The sequence below is a fragment of the Podarcis erhardii genome (assembly GCF_964252035.2).
Source record: "Podarcis erhardii genome assembly, chromosome: 18".
NCBI classification, from domain to species: Eukaryota; Metazoa; Chordata; class Lepidosauria; order Squamata; family Lacertidae; genus Podarcis; species Podarcis erhardii.
In genome coordinates this window covers 7998922-8024325 of record NC_138516.1, presented here as the reverse complement: position 1 = coordinate 8024325, position 25404 = coordinate 7998922, and the positions used below count along the sequence as shown (strand labels likewise).

Genomic DNA, 25404 nt, shown 5'->3' with positions numbered 1-25404 from the left:
TTTACAAACATACACACCTTTTTCCGTTCGCATTCGGAGCCCCGCTTTGCATTCTTGGCATTTCAGAGTCTCGGGCGCTTTGAACTTTGTGTTGTCTTAAATTTCAGGTGTTTCCCTCCCCCCTTCCAGTGTGCTTTACTTGTGGGGGGGGGGCAGGAGGGAATCTGCCAAACAGCGGCAATTGATCGGATGGTTGCAAAGTCCACGAAACTTTTTATGGAAAGATTGGTGGTGGGCTCTGTCTCTCTCTGTGTGTATATGTGTTTGTTCTTTGCCACGGTAGCGTTCAAAGAAGCAGGACGGGATATTTTACGGAGAAAAACCCCGTTGTCAGGGTGAGGTTTGGAGAGACGGTCAGGAAGGGGGGGTTTCTGTAGTGTGCAAAAGTGCACAGGGGTGGGTCTGCGCAGCTTTGACAACCGGATCTCCAAAGACCCTGTGCTTTGAGAAAAAGTTTTTCAGCCCGGAGAGGGGAGCAGCTGCCAGCCTCAGATGTTTTTCGCTCCGCAGGTATTTCCCTGCCTTCCGACATCCAGCCGCCAAGAGCCCGACTTGCACAATTACAATGCAACCCCCCCTAACCGCTTGATTTCTCTCGACTTGCAAGACTTTAGAGCCTTAACTTTCAGGGATCTTGGCAAAGGATAGAGCTGGGAAACAGGGGCAGGGTTAATACAAAGTTAGGGGGAACCTGGAAAAGAAAAACCTATTGATTTGGCCGTTCAGTCATCTTCCAAGAATCTGCAACCTGTCTTTTATCTGGAGGGTGTGTGTGTTTGTGTGTGTGTGTGTGTGTGTGTTCGTGTGTTCGTGTCTTTTAAACCGGTCTCCAAACATTGCCTTCTGCCTCCTTGCTGTAATTTATTTCCCAATTAAGTTTGCTTCCTGCTATTCCTCCCATTTCTGGGAAGCGCCGTTTGTGAGGATTTCCCCCCAGCCTATTATTATTATAATATTATCAGACTTGTGAGATTTGGTAGCCTTGTTGGTTGTACGTGTTTTGATCCGGGGTTCCCGGGTCCTGCAAGCAAGATACGAAATGTAGAGAGCCCTGTTAAAACCTAACACAGCCTTTCTCAAACCCAGGTCCCGGCTGGACTACAACTCTCATCCCTCACAGCTACAAGGTCCAGTCAGGGGTGATGGGAGTTGTAGTCCGACAGCATCTGGCAACCCAGGTTGGAGAGAAGCTGCTAATAGCGTGAATCCAGACCCTGGTGTGCTTAGAGTAGACTTTTTGTAACTAATGGGGCTTAGGTTACTCGGGAACTAACAGAAGTCCTATTGATTTCATTGCGCCTGCTCCACACAGGGCAAAGACCGGATCCAGCCTAATAATGCCTTTCGCACTTTGAAAGTGCTGGACTAGGATAGCGGCCAGTGGTCAGGAGTCCAGGTTGGATCCAGCAGCCTCTTCTGGTGGGTTCGAATCCTGCGGTCATTGCTTCCTCTTTGCGTGACTCAGAAGGGCAGTTGCAAGGGTGAAGTGGTTTGTGTCCCTTAGGAGGATGAAGGAAAATTTGCGGTGAGGCTGAGAGTATTCCCGCCAGTGAGATGCAACTCTCGACGAAATCAAGCAAAAAAGACTGTTTCTATTAGTTATTACCAAACTTTTTTCCTTATCCTGTTAGGTGCCCAGCACAGCTTGACTGGAAATGAACAAAAAAACTAATTGGGACAAACTATGCTTAAAATGCAAATTCTGTGTGACCCAGAGGCTGCCGTAGCCCCACACATCTCAGAACGGCAGTTTCTGCTTTTAGCGTTCCCCTATTTCGGCTTTCTCTAGGCTGGTTGTGTGTGAAGTTCCTGGTCTTTCCACCCACAATGTAGCGCAGTTACGGAATGCTGTATTTTGAATGTGGACACGGGCAGGACCAGGAGGAAATGTACTTACAGTGTACTAAATGTACTAAAGTGGTGCTTCAGGTTAAGAACAGTTCCAGGTTAAGAACGGACCTCCAGAACAAATTAAGTTCTTAACCCAAGGTACTGCTGTATACTTTATAAGCCTGCCTCTCATCTCCACGATGTGGCATGGTCTCAGTCGATCAACGCTCTGCAGAAAGTAATTCCACATTTCCTGCAATAAAGTCCTCATTCGTGCAGGGGATATCTAAACCATGGATCTCTCTTGCAAAGGATGCTGCCAACTTGAAAGGCTTTAAAAGGAGGATTAGGCAAATTCATGGAGGGAGGGGGAGGCTGTCAATAGCTGCTAACCCTCACATTTGTGCTCTCTGCCTAGCGGCAGTAAATTCTTCCAAATCCCCAGTTGCTAGAAACCGCAGGAGGCGGAAGTTGAGAGTTGCTCTTGTTCTCGAATCATAGAACTGTAGAATTGGAAGGGACATCCAGGGCTCATCCAGTCCAACCCCCAGCAATGCAGAAATCTCAACTAAAAGCATCCCTGACAGATGGCCACCCAACCTCTGCTTAGAAACCTCCAAGGAAGGAGAGTCCACCGCCTCTTGTGGGAGTCTGTTCCACTGCCAAACAGCTCTTACTCTCAGAAAGTTTTTTTCTGAAGGTATAGCTGAAATCTCCTTGTAACTTGAAGCCGTTTCTTAGAGCCCAACCCTCCAGAGCAGGAGAAAACAAGCTGGCTCCCTCTTCCATGCGACAGCCCTTCAGATATTTGAAGATGGCTCTCATATCTCCTCTCAGTCTCCTCTTTCCCAGGCTAAACGTACCCAGCTCCTTCAAATACCGTATTTTTCGCTCTATAGGACGCACTTTTTCCCCTTCAAAAATGAAGGGGAAATGTGTGTGCGTCCTATGGAGCGAAGACGCCATAGCCCCGCGACTCTCTCCCGGCTGGAGAGGTGACGCGCGGCTATGGCGGGAGCCTCTCCGCTGCGCCTTTCCGCTGCTCCAAAGAGCAGGTCGAAAGGAATCTGAAGCCTAGAAAGCGAGAGGGGTCGTTGTGCACCGACCCCTCTCGCTCTCCAGGCTTCCAAGGTAGCCGCCTGAACGCACCTTAAACGGCACCTTGTTTTAGAGCGGGAAAACAAGAGGGGGAAAAAGCTCCCCCTCTCTGCGCAGCACCTCCTGCCGCTTCGCTGAAGGGGCGCTGGGCAGAGAGGGGGAGAATTTTTTTCTTCTTGTTCTCCCCCCTCTAAAACAAGGTGCGTCCTATGGTGCGAAAAATACGGTATTCCTCATCAGGCTTAGTTTCCAGACCCTTGATCATCTCGGTCGCCCTTCTCTGCCCATCTTCCAGCTGGTCAACACCCTTCATAAATTGCAATGCCCAGAATTGGACGCAGTATTCCAGGTGTGGTCTGACCAAGGCAGAATAGAACGTGACTATGACTTCCCTTCTTTTGGACACCAGACTTCTGTTGACACAGCCTAAAATAGTGTTACCTCCTCTTTTTGCTGCTGCTGCTGCATCACACTGTTGGCTCATGTTAAGCTTGTGGTCCACCAAGACCCCTAGATCCTTTTCACATGTACTGCTTGCGGGGGGTGGGGGGCACTGCCCTGATCCAGCATGCCCTTCTTCGGTTGCGTTCTTCGGTTTGCTTTTGGTGGAGATGTGGCAGGAGAATGCGTTGGGCTGAAAACTCTGCTCAGTCCCTGACCCGTGCGTCTTTCCCCCATCTCACACTGGAGAGCCAGTGTGGTGTAGTGGTTAAGAGCAGTAGTCTCGTAATCTGGGGAACCGGGTTCGCTTCCCCGCTCCTCCACCTGCAGCTGCTGGGTGACCTTGGGCCAGTCACACTTCTCTGAAGTCTCTCAGCCCCACTCACCTCACAGAGCGTTTGTTGTGGGGGAGGAAGGGAAAGGAGAATGTTAGCTGCTTTGAGACTCCTTCGGGTAGTGATAAAGCGGGATATCAAATCCAAACTCTTCTTCAACAGTCATCTCGAACTTTGGTCCACTGCAGCAAAGCCTCTCCTCTTTCACAGCCTCTGCTTTTTCCCGCAGTCTCTCTGTTGCTCAAGGTGCAGAATATCAGGGCGTTCCTGCCTTGCGTGGAAAGCACAACAGGGAAGGTTTTTAACAGCTGCTGCTGCCTGAACCCGCCACCTGAATCCTCTTCTGAAGGGTTAGGTTGCAGGTGTTGTTTGGATGTCCAGCGGCCAGCAGGCTCAGTGGTCAAGGACGTTGGTAGCTGGACTCCCAGTCTTCAGAAACTCAGATATATATGTTAATCACCCGATGGCGTCTTAAACCTAAGTTACAGTCGCCACCATGGAATGTCTAGACGCCTCTCTCTCTCCTTTTTATTAAATTTTCTGTTTTACAATTTAGAATACATATTTAAACATCCCTAAAATATCAGTGTCTTCCCCTTTCCATGGTTCATTTTGCATATCATAAATCCCTGCATATTTTACATAAACTAAACCATTCAGTATTCCATTATTGCACCCATCAAAACTTAATTTACACTGCTGAATTTATCTTAATGCTGGCAACGTTTTCAAGTGTACATAATTCCCCCCCCCCCCATACATTCAATAAACATTTTCCAATCTTCTCTAAATGTATGTTCTTCTTGTTCTCTTATTGTATGTGCTAAGTCTGCAAGCTGCGCGTATTCCATCAGCTTAAGTTGCCATCCTTCTTTGGTTGGGTACATTTTGCTTTCCCCCTATTTATTTATTTACCTACTTACCGTATTTTTTGCACCATAACACTCACTTTTTTCCTCCTAGAAAGTAAGGGGAAATGTCTGTGCGTGTTATGGAGCGAATGCCTGCGGGTGGCGGAGGGGATCTGCTGCAGTCGTGAGCAGAGGATCCATGGTTCCCCTTCCTTCCCTCCTCCGTGGTTACAAAGCATGGATCCACATGGATCCTCAGGATTTTTGCATTGGGCTACTCCAAACTCACTGTCAGATCACATGTCTGTGGCCACAGCATGAACCACAAAAATCATATATCCACTATTTCGTTTAGATTTTTTTTTCTTGTTTTCCTCCTCTAAAAACTACGTGCGTGTTATGGTCTGGTGTGTGTTATAGAGCGAAAAATACGGTAATTCATAGAGCTGCCCCATAGCAGAAGTGCTCTAGGAAGCCAGTGGGGTGTAGTGGTTAGAGTGTTAGACAATGACCTGGGGGATCAGGGTTTGAACCTCCACTCCGTCAGGAATCTCACGGAGTGACCTTGCCTGCCTTGATCTATGTCAGGCTTCCTCGACCCTCCAGATGTTTTGAGACTACAATTCCCATCATCCCTGACCAGTGGTCCTGCTAGCTAGGGATCGTGGGAGTTGTAGGCCAAAAACATCGGGAGGGCAAAACATCGGGAGGGCCAAGGTTGAGGAAGCCTGATCCATGTCCTATACCCTGTCTAAAAATGCTGGCTCTTTGGGTTTGTTTTTTTATTGGGTTTCTGGTTTTGTTTTGATTTTTTGTGTTTTGTATTTTATGTGAACCGCCCTGAGACCTTTGGGTATAGGGTGGTATAGAAATAAGAATAAGAATAATAATTGCTTCTCCCACCCCGGCTCAACTCCCTGCAGATCATTCTGGCTGCAGTTTGGTCCACCTAAGCACAGAGTGCCTGTAGCAGAATGGAATAGCCCCTGTTTCCCCGAGTCTGAATGCCCGTCATCTCCAGACGGAGCAGAGGAAGAAAGACCACAGAGAGATCTCTGCCAGTCTGTGTAGACCAGCAGTCTTTAACCTTGGGGGGGGGGTAGTCCCCAGGTGTGGGCAAGACTACAACACCCATCATCCACAGCCAGCTTCACCTAGGATGATGGGCTTCGTAGTACGCCCGCTTCTGGAGACCCTTCAGGTTGAAGAACGCTGTTGAGCAGGACAGATCCAGCGGTCTGACTCGGTGTAAAGCGACTTGCGGTTCAGATCGGCTCTTTGATGGCCCACGGGGGTTAGAACATTGCTTTGTTTCTGCGCGAAGGCTGGATGCCCACGATAGCTTGCCAGCGTCCTGTGTTTCATCCCCCACCTCCCACCTGTTAGGCTGCTCCTGAAACGTTCCTACAAGCACCCAGTGAGGCTACTCGAGGGTAAGCAGGGTAGATCCGACATCCCAGAGCCAGGCCAGTTGGACAGGAATACCCGGTAAAATGGGTGTGTTCGGGAATGAGTGGGTTTTTTTATTATTATTGTTCCTCTTCTGATTTTCCACATTCCTAGGGTGGTTTTTTATCTTACAAAACAATGCCTTCTGATTCCTTTGTACCTGGGCAAAGTCCCCTTGTTTTTTAACCTCCTGTTCCTGGGGACTTGCCCAGACAACAACGGCCCGTGTGTGTGTGTTGTGCGTCTGTGTGTGTGTGTGTGTGTGTGTGTGAGAGAGAGAGAGAGAGAGAGAGAGAGAGAGAGAGAGAGATCTAGCACAACACAACTAGGAGGGTGGTGATCCGGAAGCTTGCGATAACACGCCAAGCAATTTATATTTATACCCTGCCTTTCAGGACTCTAGGCAGCTTGAACAGATTAAAACGATGCAGGCAAAATACCCGAAGCTAAAAACGGGACGGAAGGCAATGGTTAAAAAAAGCAAATTAAGCTCTTAACTAGAATTAAAACAATTTAAATAAACCCAACTACATTAAAATGCAGATAATAAAAACACCACTATTAAAAACCCTTTCCTGAAGAAGGAAAAAAGTAGTAGTCTTGTTGGAATAGAACAGGAAGAGGCAGCAAGGAAGGAGCCAGTTTTGCTTCTCTACGGAGGCAGTTCCAGAGTTCAGATAGGCAAACTCTTGTGGGGATACCCATTATCAAGCATCTCAACGTGCCAAAACCTCGTTTCTACTAAAGGCAGCAAGGGTTCTGTCCCACCTTACAAGGTGGCGCTGTGGTCTGAACCACTGAACCTCTTGGGCTTGCTGATCGGAAGGTCGGCGGTTCGAATCCCCATGATGGAGTGAGCTCCCGTTGCTCTGTCCCAGCTCCTGCCAGCCTGGCAGTTCGAAAGCACACCAGCGTGAGTAGATAAATAGGTACTGATTCAGTGGGAAGGTAAACAGTGTTTCCGTTCGCTCAGGTTTCTGTCACGGTGTCCCGTTGTGCCAGAAGCGATTTTCTCCTGCTGGCCACATGACCCTTTAAGCCATGGGTAGGCAAACTAAGGCCCGGGCGCCGGATCTGGCCCAATCGCCTTCTCAATCCGACCTGCGGAGGGTCTGGGAATCAGCATGTTTTTACATGAGTAGAATGTGTCCTTTTATTTAAAAGGCATCTCTGGGTTATTTGTGGGGCCTGCCTGGTGTTTTTACATGAGTAGAATGTGTGCCTTTATTTAAAATGCATCTCTGGGTTATTTGTGGGGCATAGGAATTCATTTTGTTTTGTTTCTTAAAATACTGTAGTAGTAGTAGTAGTAGTGATAATCATCATCATCATTAACAACAACATGATCATCACCATAAATTTTTACCCCGCCCATCTGGCTGGGTCTCCCCAGCCACTCTGGGCGGCTCCCAACAGAATATTAAAAACACGATAAGACATCAAACATTAAAAACTTCCGTAAACTGGGCTGCCTTCAGATGTCTTCTAAAAGTCAGGTAGTTTTTTATTTCCTTGACATCTCACGGGAGAGCGTTCCACAGGGTGGGCGCCACTACTGAGAAGGCCCTTGTCTGGGAATCGGGCAGGAAATGGCACCTGGGCGGATTTTTGCTGAATCGGCAAAATGCATGGGAAAACTCTGATGTATGTCAAGTAGGGCGATTGAAAAAATAATAAAGAAAAGCGCCCCCCCCCATTTTGGGGGGTGGATGGAAGAGATCCCCCCCCCAAAAAAAGCTTAACAACTTTGATCTATTTATCACTTTTGGGAATACGGCAACTCAAGGAATTCCTGCAGCAATAGACTGGTGACAGGGAGCGGCCGCCGAGACCATATAACACCGGTCTTGAAAGACCTACATTGGCTCCCAGTATGTTTCCGAGCACAATTCAAAGTGTTGGTGCTGACCTTGAAAGCCCTAAACGGCCTCGGTCCAGTATACCTGAAGGAGCGTCTCCACCCCTATCGTTCAGCCCGGACGCTGAGGTCCAGCACCGAGGGCCTTCTGGCGGTTCCCTCATTGCGAGAAGCAAAGCTACAGGGAACCAGGCAGAGGGCCTTCTCGGTGGTGGCGCCCGCCCTGTGGAACGCCCTCCCAGCAGATGTCAAAGAGAACAACAACTACCAGACTTTTAGAAGACATCTGAAGGCAGCCCTGTTCAGGGAAGCTTTTAATGTTTGATGTATTACTGTATTTTAATATTCTTTTGGAAGCCGCCCAGCAATAAAACCAATGGCACATTTTAGAAAGCTCAGCAGGGTCCGGGATGGTTCCTGATTGGACGGGGGAACCTCATGTTGAGATTTCCTACATTGCAGAGGGTTGGACTAGATGGCCCTCGGGGGGTCCTCCCAAGTTCCAGAAGGAAGCAGGATGTGGCTGTGCTTCAGTGGTGGACCCTGCGCTTTGCAGGCTGAAGTCTGGCAGGTTCATTCGCAAGCACCTTCCGTCAAAGAAGTTCTGTGTTGTGATGTGTGAAGGTCTCTGGATTAGTATTTTGAAATAGAGGGGGGTGCATGTGTAATTCGGAAAGCTGCTCCTTTTCTCTCTCTCTCTCTCTCTCTCTCTCTCTCTCTGTGTGTGTGTGTGTGTGTGTCTTGGGAGGCTTGTTGCTGCTGGCTTTTTGCATCTTCATTTCAGGTCTTGTGATTGATGTGGAAATTGTTCAGCTTGGTTGCGTGCTTCTCAGTGCTTCTTTTGTTGTTTACGGCTGATTTGGCCACGTTGCCGCTGTGCGCTTTTTCATGTTGTAAGCTGCCTTGAGCATGCTTTGAAACTCTGGAAAGGTGGCATGCAAATGAAATCACCGTATTTTTCGCACCAGACCACAAGACGCACCTAGTTTTTGGAGGAGGGGGAAAAATATTCTGAATCTCAGAAGCCAGAACAGCAAGAGGGATCGCTACGCAGTGAAAGCAGCAACCCCTCTTGCTGTTCTGGCTTCTGGGATAGCTGCGCAGCCTGCATTCGCTCCGTAAGACGCACACACATTTCCCCTTACTTTTTAGGAGGGGAAAAGTGAGTCTTATAGAGCAAAAAATATGGTACATCTCTCCGTGTGTGTACAAACACACACCAGACTTCAGGCTCGTGAATTCCCTCCCTCTCCCCTTAAATTAAAAAAGGTAAAGGGACCCCTGACCATTAGGTCCAGTCGTGGCCGACTCTGGGGTTGCGGTGCTCATCTCCCTTTACTGGCCGAGGGAGCCGGCATACAGCTTCCGGGTCATGTGGCAAGCATGACTAAGCCACTTCTGGCGAACCAGAGCAGAACACGGAAACGCCGCTTACCTTCCCGCCAGAGTGGTACCTATTTATCTACTTGCACTTTGACGTGCTTTCGAACTGCTAGGTTGGCAGGAGCAGGGACCGAGCAGCGGGAGCTCACCCCGTCATTGTGGGGATTCGAACCGCCGACCTTCTGATCGGCAAGCCCTAGGCTCTGTGGTTTAACCCACAGCGCCACCCGCGTCCCTGGGCAACTATTTAGGGAGACCCTAAAATGGCAGGTTGGGGGCGGGCGGAGACGAGCTGCCTTGAGCATGTACTGCCTTGAGCTTCCTGCAGCCAATCAGAATCTGTGCTTTGGTTTCCGAGTGTTTTGGAAGTCGAACGGACTTCTGGAACCAATTCTGTTTGACTTCCGATGTACCACTGTATAAAGCAGGCATAGGCAAACTCGGCCCTCCAGATATTTTGGGACTACAACTCCCATCATCCCTAGCTAACAGGACCAGTGGTCAGGGATGATGGGAGCTGTAGTCCCAAAACATCTGGAGGGCCAAGTTTGCCTATGCCTGGTATAAAGGTTATTCACAAACCCGTAAGTGAACACAGGAAAGCTACATTATACTGAGTCAGACCGAACTGACAGTAGCTCTCCAGCTTTGCCTGGAAAGGCCTCCCCCCCTCTTTTCTTAATTTGTTATTTAAAAGATTGATAGTCTTTTAAAACAAAACCTCTGGATTGAGCCTGAGCTGCCATGTTCCCCTTTAGAAACGATAGCACAAGATTCATAACGAAAGTTGTTGGTTGTTGTTTTTTTACAATCAAATTTTATTGAAAGTTTTCCACGTGAGATACAGTAAAAACCACACTGATCTAAGAAAGGGAAACAGAAAGAAAGAGGAGGAAAGGAAGAGAATAAAGAAAAGAAAGAAAAAGAAGAAGAAAAGGAAATGACAAAGTCCTCTATCAAAACTGAAGTTCTGATTTAAACAGGAGGTGGCTCTTATACAGAGTCAAATCGTTGGGTCCATCTAGCCTATGGCGGTTTACAGTGGCTCTCCACGATTTAAGGCAGGGAATTGTTCGGTTGCCAACCTGTTCGGTCACAATTCAAAAAAGCACACTTGGGGGATTTCTAGACCTGCAGATACCACCGGGGACGGACCCTGGCTCCTTCTGTATGCCCAGCAGGTCCTCTGCTCCACAGGTGTAGCACCAGGAAGCTGGCATGCGGCAAGGAACAACCAGAACATCCGGCGTTTAACTGGCGAAACTTTTTTCTCTCTTAATTGCTGTTTTGTTTTATTTTTAAACCCGTGCCTCTTTTAATTGCGAGCCGAGGGCAGCTTCTGACCTGTGCAAACAGCTTGCCCCGATCCTTCTCGTGACATCCCTTTCTCTTGCAAATACAGAGCCTCCTACGCTCCCATCTAATTCTATCGGCCGGATATTGCTGTTGCTGTTATTTATTAAATTTATATAATGCTCTCCATCTGTAGGTCTCAGGGTGGCTCACAACATTTAGGGTGGGGGTATCTGGGTGGCGCTGTGGGTTAAACCACAGATCCTAGGACTTGCCGATCAGAAGGTCAGCAGTTCGAATCCCCGCAATGACGGGGTGATCTCCCGTTGCTCGGTCCCTGCTCCTGCCAACCTAGCAGTTCGAAAGCACACCAACGCAAGAAGATAAATAGGTACCGCTCCGGCGGGAAGGTAAACGGCGTTTCCGTGCGCTGCTCTGGTTCGCCAGAAGCAGCTTAGTCATGCTAGCCGCATTACCCGGAAGCTGTACGCCAGCTCCCTCGGCCAATAAAGCGAGATGAGCGCTGCAACCCCAGTTGGCCACGACTGGACCTAATGGTCAGGTGTCCCTTTACCTTTATCCTGGAATAATTAGCAGATGATAAGTAAAAAACAATCTCCGAAAACACTATTAACAAGGCAGCGATCCTACTCGAGAGGTTTTTAAGCAGAGGTTGGGTGCCTCTCAAGGAATCTTGAGTTGCGGTTCATGCATTGCTGGGGGTTGGTCTAGATGAGCTCTGGCAATCCCTCCCAACACTATGAGTAGTCTGTGATTCAGTGTTCTGGTGGGTGCCAGGGTGGCACAGCTGTATTTCACGATCCTCTCTCTCTCTCTCTCTCTCTCTCTCTCTCTCTCTCTCTCTCCAGGAATCTACGTTCCCCACCGATCTCTCCAGCAACTCCCTCTTCTCCTCCCCGGCCGACTCCCTCTCGGACATCGCCGACGCTCAGGAATTCCTCCCTGCTGACAGCCTCAGCCGCGTGCCGACGATATGGGACATCACCCCGCAGCAGAACCAAATAGAGGTCTGCCCCTGGCCTTCCCACCCTTTGCTCTGTTGCAACGCCTTCCCGTAAACTTCACACAACCTCCTGCAATAATTGGCAGCGGTGCTCCTAACTTCCTTTCCCCCATTGCCCCGTCTGGTGAAACCAGGCGCTTTCAGACTTGCCCGTATGAGCGGCACCGATGGGTGGGCCAATTAATCAGTCCCCGCTGATAGGAACAAAACCCGCAGCTACCTGCAGGCTTGACGCCGCTGGGCTTTGAAACGCACAAAACTTCCCCTGCTTTCCTGTCCAGCTTCCTGTTGGTAATTGTGACTCAGGCTTCCAGTAATGGAAGAGGCTTTAAAAAAAAAGAAAGAGAGAGAGAGAAACAAAGAAAGCCACCCTTTTAAAAAAGGGAAATAATTGCCGTGTATTTGTGCCTGCCTGATCTTCCCATATTTCACTTCTGCTTCAGGAATGCCTCGCAAACCTCTCTTGTCTCAAAGCCGTTTTATAGCCATTTGGCTTCTGCGAAGTCTAAGGAAAAGGCACTTTGGTCTGGAATCTCTGTAGTTGTTATGGGTGTGTTTGTGTGTCTAGGGAGGGCTTGGGAGATGAAAATTCCCTGGTTGACTTTGATTACCCAAAGCCCAAGGGTGAAGGAGCACAGTTAGGTCGATCACATCCTCGCGGAGTAGAAACCAGATAGATGCACAATCTCTCTCTTTAAGACGCAATTACTACTTGGCCCAGAAATGTTGGGAGTCATAAGGCGACGAGGAAGGAAGAATTGGGGTTTAAAAATAACCAGTCATCATTGCAGCGATACCTTGGTAGTCGAACAGCTTGGCTCCCGAACAAATCTGCTCCCAAATGCAGCAAACCTGGAAGTGAGTGTTCCGGTTGGCGAACGTTTTTCAAAAGCCAAACGTCCGACACAGCTTCCGATTGAGCGCAGGAAGCTCCTGCAGCCAATCAGAAGCCGTGCCTTGGTTTTTGAACCGTTTTGGGAGTCGATTGGACTCCCAGAATGGATTAAGTTCGAGAACCAAGGTACCACCATATTAGTAATAATAAATAATAATTGAAAGAAATGGAATGGGAAAGGAAGAGAACTAGTGAAGTGCGGGGCTCATTATTTATAGCTTGATTTATTTTACATGATATCCTTATTTTATTGCTCGCCCTTCATCCTAAGTCAGGTCGAGGCAATCACAAAACTTTTATAATAATAATAGTAACAGGTGGCACTGTGGGTTAAACCACAGAGCCTATGGCTTGCCAGTCAGAAGGTCGGCGGTTCGAATCCCCGCAATGATGGGGTGAGCTCCCATTGGTCGGTCCCTGCTCCTGCCAACCTAGCAGTTCGAAAGCACGTCAAAGTGCAAGTAGATCAATAGGTACCACTCCGGCGGGAAGGTAAACGGCGTTTCCGTGCGCTGCTCTGGTTCGCCAGAAGGGGCTTAGTCCTGCTGGCCACATGACCCAGAAGCTGTACGCCGGCTCTCTTGGCCAGTAAAGCGAGATGAGCGCCACAACCCCAGAGTCGGCCACCACTGGACCTAATGGTCAGGGGTCCCTTTACCTTTACCTAACAACAACAACAACTATTATTATTATTTATACTCCGCCCATCTGGCTGGGTTTCCCCAGTCACTCTGGGCGGCTTCCAACAAAATATTAAACATTAAAAGCTTCCCTAAACAGGGCTGCCTTCAGATGTCTTTTAAAAGTCGGATAGTTGTTGTTCTCTGTGACATCTGGTGGGAGGGCGTTCCACAGGGCGGGTGCCACCACCGAGAAGGCCCTCTGCACTGGACCTCGGCAAACTCCTCTGTTGTCCCCTGTGATGAATGAATGCTGTCCGGCATCTCCATTTGGCCGGCCCCTCCAGCAGGTCAGCGGAAGAGATCATTTATTGCATTTATCTCCCACAACAACAGCAAAAATCTTTCAATACAGGACAACGAAAAAGAGGACCACTATCGCTACTGCATCTCCAACAGTTAGGTACCTTAGATAGCCCTTTTTAAAACAAACGTAACGGGGTCCAGTGTATTCTAAATATTATTTTTTGTTGCATGAGCCTCAATTTAAGGTCCGGGGACACCCTTGTAATGGCAGCGAATACAGTTTCCCAAGCCTCATATTTTTATTCTTCTCCTGCCTTTCCCCTTTCCTCCTCAGCGATTGCCTCCGGATTTGGAAGGCTTAGAAGGGCTACAGGGCATTGACAGTCACCTCACAGCCGCTCCTCAAGATACCTCTCTTCTTTCCACCGTTCAGGTGAGGAGTGGTTTTCTGCCGGGTCTCGGAGATTCATTTCAAGCCACCGTTGTCTTTTCCAGAACCGATGAATGCCATAATAGACTCCGCAGCCTGTTCTGATGCCACATTTTAGAACAGTACCTACACACATCTGAGCACATCAGGCTTGCCTTACTGGGTCACAGCCATATATTTCTACCATTTCCATTACTCTTTTTTTATAATCCCAGTCCTGTGAACTTGGGTAATACTTCCTTAAGCAGGAATCCATTTAACTTGGGTGAACTTGGGTAATACTTCCTTAAGCAGGAATCCAGTGGTTCTCAACCTGTGGGTCCGCGGATGTTGTTGGACTACAACGCTCATCATCCCTGAGCTCTGGCCTTGCTAGCTAGGGATGATGGGAGTTGTAGTCCAACAACATCTGGGGACTCACAGGTTGAGAACCGCGGCATTAATCTAAAGAAATACACAACCAAAATGAAGATTGTTTCCAGAGGCAAATAACAGTCAGTCATATCTCATTCATGACCATTGGTTTATACATACAAAAGATGCATAAAGCAGTAAAGAAAACCTCCAAAAGCCTCTATCCAGTAAGGACTCCTTACAGGCATTTATGAAATACTATCCAAAATAGAGGTGGTGCTGTGGGTTAAACCACTGAGCCTAGGACTTGCCGATCAGAAGGTTGGCAGTTCGAATCCCCGCAATGATGGGTTGAGCTCCCATTGCTCAGTTCCAGCTCCTGCCAACCTAGCAGTTCAAAAGTATGTCAAAGTGCAAGTAGATAAATAGGTACCACTCCGGCGGGAAGGTAAACGCCGTTTCCGTGCGCTGCTCTGGTTCGCCAGAAGCAGCTTAGTCCTGCTGGCCACATGACCCGGAAGCTGTACGCCGGCTTCCTCGGCCAGTAAAGCGAGATGAGCGCCGCAACCCCAGAGTCGGCCACAATGGACCTAATGGTCAGGGGTCCCTTTACCTTTACCTTTTATCCAAAATAGAGGCAGTGAAGCTTGAAGGTGCTGGCTGGCTGGTGGCCGTTTTGAAAGCTTCCTTTCAATGTGGGGACCACAAAGCGTTATGCAGAACACTAAACATTCATATTGTTCCCCACTAAGGCGGCAATCCTGCACACCTACCAGGGAGTAAGCCCAGTTTAACTCTGGGGCTTACTTCCCAGTAGACAGGCATACGATTGCGGTGTAAGTGACCCACATGCTGATTCCAGCGTATCAAACAAAATAATTTAGAGCAGAGCATGTATACTAAAGGGATGCGGGTGGCGCTGTGGATTAAACCACAGAGCCTAGGACTTGCCGATCTAAAGGTCGGTGGTTTGAATCCCCGCAATGATGGGTTGAGCTCCCATTGCTCAGTTCCAGCTCCTGCCAACCTAGCAGTTCAAAAGCATGTCAAAGTGCAAGTAGATAAATAAGTACCGCTCCGGCAGGAAGGTAAACGGCATTTCCGTGCGCTGCTCTGGTTCGTCAGAAGCGGCTTAATCCTGCTGGCTTAATCCAGAGTCGGTCACGACTGGACCTAATGGTCAGGGGTCCCTTTACTTTTTACCAGCTGCAACGGAGGCACAGTCACAGGCGGCGATGCTTCCAAATCCCATATTGGGTTCGAGTCCTGCTCGCAGTGGTTTCCCATCGGGGCCTCTGGTCGGTCGCCGTGACAGCAAGATGCTGGGGTTAGATGGGTTCTTCTTAATGCTCCTCCTGGCTTGCATTCCTTGGAAGATGCCCGCCTAACATGTTTGTGACTCTACCGTTCCCCCCCCCCCTGTTCCAGTCCCAAACTCAGGTAGAGGAGGAGGAAGAAGGGGACGATGATGAAGCGGAGGAGCTGGGCCATGCGGAGACATATGCTGACTATGTCCCTTCCAAATGTAAGAGGGGTGCGGAGCCCTTGCCTTGATATATTGTATTTTAATAATAATAATAATAATAATAATAATTTATTATTTATACCCTGCCCATCTGGCTGAGTTTCCTCAGGCACTCTGGGCGGCTCCCAATCAAGTGTTAAAACAGTACAGCGTTAAAAGGGTTTTTTAAAGGGTTTGGTTTCTTTATCCCAGCCAAACAGGCTCACAGAAGCAGCTCATGTAATATCAGAGTTGTGGCACAGCTAGCATGTTTATTATTATTATTATTTACTACAGTGGTACCTTGGTTCTCGGGGACGTGGGTGGCACTGTGGTCTAAAGCACTGAGCCTTGGGCTTGCCGATCGGAAGGTCGGCGGTTCGAATCCCCGCGACGACAGGGTGAGCTTCCGTTGCTCGGTCCCTGCTCCTGCCAACCTAGCAGTTCGAAAGCACGTCATAGTGCAAGTAGATAAATAGGTACCGCTCCGGCAGGAAGGTAAACGGTGTTTCTGTGTGCTGCTCTGGTTTTGCCAGAAGCGGCTTAGTCCTGCTGGCCACATGACCCGGAAGCTGTACGCCGGCTCCCTCGGCCAGTAAAGCGAGATGAGCGCCGCAACCCCAGAGTTGTTCGCGACTGGACTTAACTGCCAGGGGTCCTTTACCTTTTTTTACCTTGGTATTATTACCATTATCATTATTATTAATCACCCTCCCTTATGCAAGTTGGGGAAGGCCACGATTAATTGCAAAAACACAGCGCTGCCACTGCAGGAAGCAGACAGCAGGGGTGACAAATGTCAAAACAGCTGACAATTCCCCCCCCCCTTTCACCTTTCCAGCCAAGCTGGGGAAGCAGCACCCCGACCGAGTGGTGGAGACGAGCACCCTCTCCAGCGTCCCCCCTCCGGACGTCACCTACACCGTCTCCCTCCCTGCCTCAACCGCTGACAACGGATTACTCTCTGCACTACAGCTGGAAGCGATTACCTACGCCTGCCAGGTATGCGGGAAGCGATTATTTAGGCCTTCCAGGTATGTGGGAGGCGGTTACTTAACGCCTGCCAGCTTTGCAGGAAGCCATACCAGAGCTTTTTGAAGTTCCAGTTAGGTTTGTAATAGCGACATAGGAAGCTGTGTTCCAGATTGTCTGTGCTGACCAACACTGCTTTAGCCTGTTTAGATTTTAGAATAATAATAATAATAATTTATTATTTATACCCCACCCATCTGGTTGAGTTTCCCCAGCCACTCTGGGCGGCTCCCAATCAAGAGTTAAAAACAGTACATCATTAAATATTAAAAACTTCACTAAACAGGGCTGCCTTCAGATGTCTTCTAAAAGTCAGAAAGTTGTGTATTTCCTTGACATCTGATGAGGGAGCATTCCACAGGGCGGGCGCCACCACCAAGAAGGCCCTCTGCCTGGTTCCCCATAACCTCACTTCTCGCAGGGAGGGAACCACCAGAAGGCCCTCGGTGCTGGACCTCAGCGTCCAGGTAGAACAATGGAGGTGGAGATGCTCCTTCAGGTATACTGGGCCGAGGCCGTTTAGGGCTTTCAAGGTCAGCACCAACACTTTGAATTGTGCTCGGAAACATAGTGGGAGCCAATGCAGATCTCTCAGGTCCCGGCGGCCACTCCCAGTCACCAGTCTAGCTGCCGCATTTTTTTAAAAAAAAAAACGGGCGCCCTTAACTGGTTTTTAATGACGGGCGCTATGGGCCACTCTGCGAGAGGAAGCAACCGACAAATATAAATAAATGAACAGTAGCAGTATTCTGTGCTTCGTGCAGGAATAATTCCTCTGTTTAGAAGAGGCATTCTCTCTTGATCAGGAGCATCAGGAACTTGCACCCCCCCCAGATATAATTAGAGGCATTTAGAAGAGGCATTCTCTCCTGGGAGCAAGGAATGCCTCTTCTCTGATCAGAGACGGGGAACCTTGAATCCCTCCAGATATAATTAGAGGAATTTAAAAGAGGCATTCTTTCCTGAGAGCGAGAAATGCTGCTCCCTCAATCAGGGGCAGGGAAACCAGGGACTGCCTCTGGCTCCACAACTTCTGGAAGGTCGTGCCGCCACCCCTCCCCTCCTAACCTGCCCCCCCCCCCTGCTTTCCCTTTCCCGGACGTGCAGCAACACGAAGTCCTGCTCCCCAACGGGCAGAGAGCCGGCTTCCTCATCGGGGACGGCGCCGGTGTCGGGAAAGGCCGGACGGTCGCAGGGATCATCTTCGAAAACTACCTGAAGGGGAGGAAAAAGTCCCTGTGGTGAGTGCGCAAGGCGTGTTTCGAAGGTTCGGACATTCAGCCAGGATCTTTCTTGGAGCTCTGGAGGCTCGATGAGGCCATTGCGCCTGCAGGAATTGCATCGTGATGTTTATCTTCTGAGCAGCCATTTTGGTGGGGGTTTTTTGGGGGGCGGGGAGAACAGATGGCGGTATTTTAATATGTCACGAGGCAGTACAGACCCTTTTCTCATCACCATATTATCCCTCCCAGCTAGGCTCTCCAAGGCTTGCATTGTATTAAGTAGAGGGTGGAGAGACTGGGAACCTTTTTATTTCATTTATTGCATTTCTACGTACCACCTATTTTTGTTCCAAGTAGCTCAAGGTGGTGTACGTGGTCCTGCTCCTCCACATTTCATCCTCACAAGAACCCTGCGAGGGAGGGATTCGAACCCTGGTCTCCCCAGGTCATCGTAATAATAATAATAATAATAATAATAATAATAATAATAATAATAATAATAATTTATTATTTATACGCCGCCCATCTGGCTGGGTTTCCCCAGCCACTCTGGGTGGCTTCCAACTGAATATTAAAAACACAATAAAACATTAAAAACTTCCCAAACAGGGCTGCCTTCAGTTCTCTTTTAAAAGTAAAACAGTTGTTTATTGCCTTGACATCTGCTGGGAGGGCGTTCCACAGGGTGGGCTCCACCACCGAGAAGGCCCTCTGCCTGGATCCCTGCAACCTTACTTCTCGCAGGGAGGGAACCGCCAGAAGGCCCTCAGAGCTGGACCTCAGCGTCCAGGCAGAACGATGGGGGTGGAGACGCTCCTTCAGGTATACTGGGCCGTTTAGGGCTTTAAAGATCAACACCAACACTTTGAATTGTGCTTCGAAACGTACTTAACACTATTACACCACAGAGGCGCGCGCGCTCTCTCTCTCTCTCTCTCAGTGAAAACAAGGCACACAAATGTATATTACAGAGGGGAAATTGTCAGTGCATTGTAGTGTTCAGAGTGCCAGACTACCCCCCGGGAGAGACCAGGGTTCAACTCGGCCACGAAGCTTGCTGGGTGACCTGGAGGAGGCAGGACCTCCCCTGTCTCTCAGCCTAGCCTGCTTCGCAGGGTTGTTGTGCGGATAAAAAGGGGGGAAGGGCTGTGATTTCTTCTGGGCAACCTTTCGGGGGCCAGAGATGAAAGCGAGCGGGGGTTTTACCTTAGTACCGCTTCTGCGCTGATCCACAGATCCTCCCAGGTCTTTACGCTCCCTGCTCTTGTTTGTCAGGTTCAGCGCCTCGAACGATCTCAAGTATGATGCCGAGAGGGACCTGAAGGATATCAACGCCCCTGACATTCCTGTGCATGCTTTAAACAAGGTACGAGAGCCATGTCTCTCTCTCTTTTTCTCTTTAAATAGTTTTTATTAGATTTTACAAATTCCTTGACACTCAGCATCACAAGTAATAAAAGTTGCACAAGGTTTGTTCCTCCTCCCCTCTGTGGGTTTTTTTAGGTAACTTTTCCAACTGTATATTATAAGTCCCATCTAATTTCCAACTGTATATTATAAGTCCATCTAATTTGCAATACGGGATGTGGGTGGCGCTGTGGGTTAAACCACAGAGCCTAGGACTTGTTGATCAGAAGGTCGACGGTTCGAATCCCCACGACGGGTTGAGCTCGCGTTGCTCAGTCCCTGCTCCTGCCAACCTAGCAGTTCGAAAGCACCTCAAGTGCAAGTAGATAAATAGGTACCACTCTGGCTACTCTAAGCAGCTTCCAACATATAGGTAAAGGTAAAGGGACCCCTGACCATTAGGTCCAGTCGTGGCCGACTCTGGGGTTGCGGCGCTCATCTCGCATTACTGGCCGAGGGAGCCGGCGTACAGCTTCTGGGTCATGTGGCCATCAGGACTAAGCCGCTTCTGGCGAACCAGAGCAGCGCACGGAAACGCCATTAACCTATTGATCTACTTGCACTTTGATGTGCTTTCGAACTGCTAGGTGGGCAGGAGCAGGGACCGAGCAACAGGCGCTCACCCTGTCGCGGACTAGATATTCAAACTATTTAGCTGATTATTATCAATAAAAAGTTTGTGAATGTTTATTCAAAACCTGCCAAGGAGTCCAGTTCGCTTTATTGCGTCTTCAGATACTTGGTAAAGGGTTCCCATTCATCCTTAAAGTCACAGTTATCATTGTCCTGTAGCTTATATGCTCTTTCCCCCCTACTGACTGTAGATTAAATACGGCGACACAGCTACCTCGGAAGGAGTCTTATTTGCCACTTACTCGGCCCTCATTGGTGAAAGCCAAGCCGGTGGCCAGCACAGGACCCGCTTGAAGCAGATTCTGGATTGGTGCAAGGAAGATTTTGATGGTGTTGTATCCTAAGAGAAATAAACCGAGCTCTGCGCATGTTCTTTGTGCACGCATGTCTTTCCGATGTTGCAACGCTCCATGCCTCTCTTTTTTTGCTCCGAAGAGCCTTCCTTTGCATATTTCCCTGGGGGGGGGGGGCTTAAAATATATGCCGCTGCGTACTGTATTTTTCGCTCTATAAGACGCACCTAGTTTTAGAGGAGGAGAACAGGGGGAATTCTCTCCCTCTCTGCTCAGCGCCTCTCCAGCAAAGCGGGAGGAGAAATGGAAGGGGCTCTGTTTCTCCTCCCGCTTCGCTGAAGGGACCTGCGCAGAGAGGGAAAGCTGCGCAGCGCCTCTCCAGCAAAGTGGAGCCAGGAGAGCAAGAGGGATTGATCCCTCTTCCTCTCCTTGTTTCAAAAACTAGGTGCGTCTTGTGGTCTGGTGCGTCTTATACAGCGAAAAATACAGTAATTTGACTCGCTACTCGCATTCTCCCTACTATCCTTAACGGGTGCCCACTTCCAGATTGTGTTTGATGAATGCCACAAAGCCAAAAATGCCAGCTCTACTAAGATGGGCAAAGCAGTATTGGACCTGCAGAACAAGCTGCCTCTCGCAAGGGTGGTTTATGCCAGTGCCACAGGTGAGTTCTGGTCGGCGGTGGGGGGTGGCTGCTTTGAGAACCTATAAGTGAGGGGGGAAAGGTATGCCCATCATGGGTTGGTATCATGAGAGCGTGCCGGTCAGTAATCAGGCAACTCAAAGTCGGAGTTGACTCCCTCTCTCATAGCAAAAACACAACCTGCACAGACTTGGCTGAATGCTACGCCTAATGAGCAGAGCGGCTCCTTCCTTTCGGCGGCTGCTGGATCTTCCCAGGGCAAACATGTCTGTCCTCCAAATAAGGGGGCAGCAAATAATAATATAATAATAACAACTGAAACTTCCCTAAACAGGGCTGCCTTCAGATGTCTTCTAAAAGTCATGTAGTTGTTTATTTCCTTGACATCTGGTGAGAGGGCATTCCACAGGGCAGGTGCCACTACTGAGAAGGCCCTCTGCCTGGTTCCCAGTAAATTCCCTTCTGCAAGTGAGGGAACAATGGGGGTGGAGACGCTCCTTCAGGGATACTGGGCCGTTTAAGGCTTTCAAGGTCAGCACCAACACTTTGAATTGTGCTCGGAAACGTACTGGGAGCCAATGTAGGTCTTTCAAGACCGGTGTTATATGGTCCTGGCAGCCACTCCCAGTCCCCAGTCTAGCTGCTACATTCTGGATTAGTTGTAGTTTCCAGGTCATCTTCAAAGGTAGCCCCACAGAGAGCGCATGGCAGTAGTCCAAGCGGGAGATAACCAGAGCATGGACCACTCTGGCAAGGCATTCTGTGGGCAGGGAGGGTCTCATCCTGTGTACCAGATGGAGCTGGTAGACAGCCGCCCTGGACACAGAATTGACCTGTGCCTCCATGGACTGCTGTGAGTCCAAAATGACTCCTGAATGGGGCACAGTTACCCCATTCAGGACCAGGGAGTCCTCCACACCTGCCCACCCCCCGTCCCCCCAAAACAGTACTTTTGTCAGGATTCAACCTCAAAGTAAACAAGAGTCACAAGATTGCCTGGGAAGAGTCAGCAGCGATGCCAAACATGCAAGCAGGAGAAAATGGGTGATTTGCAGAGGAAAGAACGGAATTCGGTGGAGGGGTATTAGTGGTAGTGATTGGTCAGGTCGCACCAAACTTTTCCTGACCTTTAAGCATCTTTTGCTCTTGACAGGTGCCTCCGAGCCAAAGAACATGATTTACATGAGCCGTCTGGGTATTTGGGGAGAAGGGACCCCTTTCCGATCATTTGACGACTTCCTATCGGCCATCGAGAAGCGGTATGTTTGGGGAAGCGGTGGTGATTTTCCATCTCCTTCGTTTCTTCCCGCCACTGTGAGAATTTCGAATTATACAAGTGAACAGACTCACAATTTTTAAACCCAACCTGAACTGCAGACCTGACATATTCCCCACCTCTCTTACCAACAAAGTTATTTTGGTTTGTGGTTAGTTTGGCCGAGGACATACTGTGTTTGGTTCAAGTGAAAATTTACGGAAGGAAGTTTAGATCAACCTGTGTGATTTCTCAACCTAGGTAGTTGTCTCTATAAACCGTGGTTTACGTAACCACGGTTTTTGGCTTGCATGTAGCAACAAGTTGCGGTTAGTGGAAACCAGGAAGCACGTACGAAACTGCCTTCAAATCTTATTTTGCTTCAGGCTGTTTGGGGCTGCGGAGCGTTGTTCTCAAGGAGTAGTATTTCCTAGCCTCTTCCTTTTCCGCTGCACAATTTTTTCAGTGAATTTTGCGAGCGTTTGCACACCCTCACTTGGAAAAAGTGGGTTACAAGCTTACACTTATTCTTTAAATGTCCCTTTTACGAAGAGGCATGCAGTAAGTTCATTGATCCCCTACTGGTGAGGCTCGCCGACCTCCCGCAAAAGCAAAAAATTGACCTTTTGCTGTTAGGCAAAGACCAGAAGAAGACCTGGATGGTTGCCAGATTCTGTGTGCAAATCTGTAGACGCAGACCATCGCCCAACTCAAAATAGTCCGGCATGAAAATCCCCAAACCCTGTTCCATGGGTGACTCTGAGTCAACTCCCCGGGATAGTTTATTGTTGCACAGTGTGTCTAAATTCACTGTTGTACATTGTTTTAATTGTCTGTTTTACTGAATGCTTTTATTTGTTTTTAGTTTTTATCTGTTTAAATTATCTGTTTTGTTTTTTATCCACTTAATATTCTATTCTCTGACTGCTGGTCTATGACTGTAATAAACTGATTGAATTGTGAAATTGAATTGTGGGTTACAAGCGATCGGAAGCAAACAAACATCACCTTTTGAGCCATGATGGTTTGATGGGCATGGACAGAGGCAGGCGGGGAGTCCTGTTCCGAAGTTCAGCCGTCTTCCCTCTTCCTCAACGACTGCTTTGGTCTCCCCTCCAGGGGCGTTGGTGCAATGGAGATTGTCGCCATGGACATGAAAGTGAGCGGGATGTACATCGCTCGGCAGCTCAGCTTTTCGGGGGTCACCTTCAGGATAGAGGAAATCCCACTGGACCCAGAGTATAAGCTTGTCTACAACAAGGCGGCTCAGCTGGTAAGCAGGGAGTTTACGCAAGGGTTAAAATTTCTGGAGCGTTAAGTGCTTCCTGCAGCCAATCGGAAGCTGCGCCTTGGTACCACTGTACTTTTATTTTCCCCCAATTTTTTTTATTAGTTTTCACAATATTATAAACAAACAAACAAGCACACAAGACAAACAAACATAAATCATAGCCTTATTAAAAATTACAGTTATTAATTTTGTTGAGTGACTTCCTTGCTTCCCCTTGGTTGAATTTCATTGCATATCTTTTTAACGGTTTTCCAAATCTCAATTTTTATGAAATTTAACTTAAACATTAACATCCTTAGATCTTCACCTTATGGAATTAAACATATTAATTCATCACTTAACATAAAATCCTAAGCCCATTAAGTATCTGCAAGCTATTTTCAGTTAGTTTAACTTAACAAATTTAACTAAATAATCATTAAATTTATTCCACTCTTCCTGATACTCCTCCTCCTTCTGGTCTTTTTAGCTAACAAAATACGGGCAGCAGTTGTGGCATACAAAAACAATTTAACATCTTTCTTGGGTAGTTCCAAACCTGTTATTCCAAGAAGAAAGGCCTCTGGTTTCTTTATAAATCTATATTTCAACATTTTTTTCAATTCATTATACATCTTTTCCCAGAAGTCTTTCACGCTGGGACGGGTCCACCACATATGATAAAAGGTTCCTTCCTTTTCTTTACATTTCCAACATATATTGTCACAATTATGATATATCTTTGCTAATTTTGCAGGCGTCAAATACCATCTATACATCATTTTCATTATATTTTCCTTTAACAAAGTACATGTGGTGAACTTGACCCCTTTCTTCCACAATCTTTCCCAATCCTCAAACATTATATTATGTGCCACTGTACTTTAAATGGTAAAACAGAAAAATTAATTTCCCTCTCTCTCTCTCATTCTCTCTCTAGTGGGCAGAAGCCCTGGGGGTTTTCCAGAAAGCTGCCGACCTGATAGGCTTAGAGTCCCGGAAATCTTTGTGGGGTCAGTTCTGGTCCGCCCACCAGCGCTTCTTCAAGTACCTCTGCATTGCTGCAAAGGTCCGGCGTCTCGTCGAGTTGGCGAAGGAGGAACTGAACAAGGGCAAGGTGAGACAGAGAGAGAATTTCCCGAAAGTCTTCGATGAGCTGGATGTTTGCTGAAGGGCTGAGAGACCACACCTCCTAAAGAAACTATCGTTTGTCACCCAACATTAACGCTGCCGGGTATTTTTGACGATAACCGGTTTTGTCAAAAGAGTAGGCTGGGTATACGATCCTGGAAGCTCAAATAGTAATTGCAACTTGGCCGAAAATTTGACCCTTGGTACCACTCATTCTGGAGGGTATCTGTAATGGAAGAAAATGCTCATCATTTGAGATTTTGACCAGGGCTAGAACCTCCAGACCCTTTTAATATGGTTTGGCATTTCTTTGTTGCATATAAAGCAGAGGCATCGTTTTCAAGTCAACCCAAGCTAGGTCAAGTTAAAACTAGACTTGACAATCAGATAATTTCGATATTCTATAATTGGGCTTTGTTATTTTGATCCACACACAACAGTATTATTATTACTTAATTGAATTTTTATACCTCCCGTCATCCAAGGATCACAGTATAAAACCACAAAAATACCTAGCATAGTAACAAACAAAAGCAATGCAGTTGTACCTCGGCTCATGAACGCCTTGGGACTCGTACATTTTGGCTCCCAAACGCCAAAAATCCAGAAGTGAGAACAGTTTAGGGAGTTGAACGTACTCCTGGAACGGATTAAGTTCAAGAACCAAGGAACCACTGTACCCCCAGTTTCGCTTGTCACCTTTTAGTTTTCATCTGCTGCTATAACTGTTTTCTCTGTTATATGTGAAATGAGATTCAGGCAACCCCCCATTTATGTGGGGGTTACATTCGGAGGCACCATGCATTTACAGGAAATATGCATATATCGGGGAGCGCCATTGACAAA

General features: G+C 48.1%; 1 protein-coding gene across 4 annotated transcripts in view; it reads left to right on the top strand.

Moving 5' to 3' along the window:
* SBNO2 (strawberry notch homolog 2) overlaps positions 1 to 25404 on the top strand; it is a 107704-nt gene that overhangs the window by 50480 nt on the left and 31820 nt on the right. For all 4 annotated transcript variants that reach the window (XM_081846029.1, XM_081846030.1, XM_081846028.1 and 1 more), the window contains 11 exons: positions 11408 to 11566; positions 13718 to 13816; positions 15596 to 15692; positions 16513 to 16673; positions 17811 to 17944; positions 19202 to 19292; positions 20158 to 20301; positions 20806 to 20923; positions 22056 to 22161; positions 23277 to 23430; positions 24368 to 24544. In XM_081846029.1, the coding sequence (XP_081702155.1) occupies positions 11408 to 11566; positions 13718 to 13816; positions 15596 to 15692; positions 16513 to 16673; positions 17811 to 17944; positions 19202 to 19292; positions 20158 to 20301; positions 20806 to 20923; positions 22056 to 22161; positions 23277 to 23430; positions 24368 to 24544 (1440 nt within the window). The remainder of the gene's footprint in view (positions 1 to 11407; positions 11567 to 13717; positions 13817 to 15595; positions 15693 to 16512; positions 16674 to 17810; positions 17945 to 19201; positions 19293 to 20157; positions 20302 to 20805; positions 20924 to 22055; positions 22162 to 23276; positions 23431 to 24367; positions 24545 to 25404) is intronic.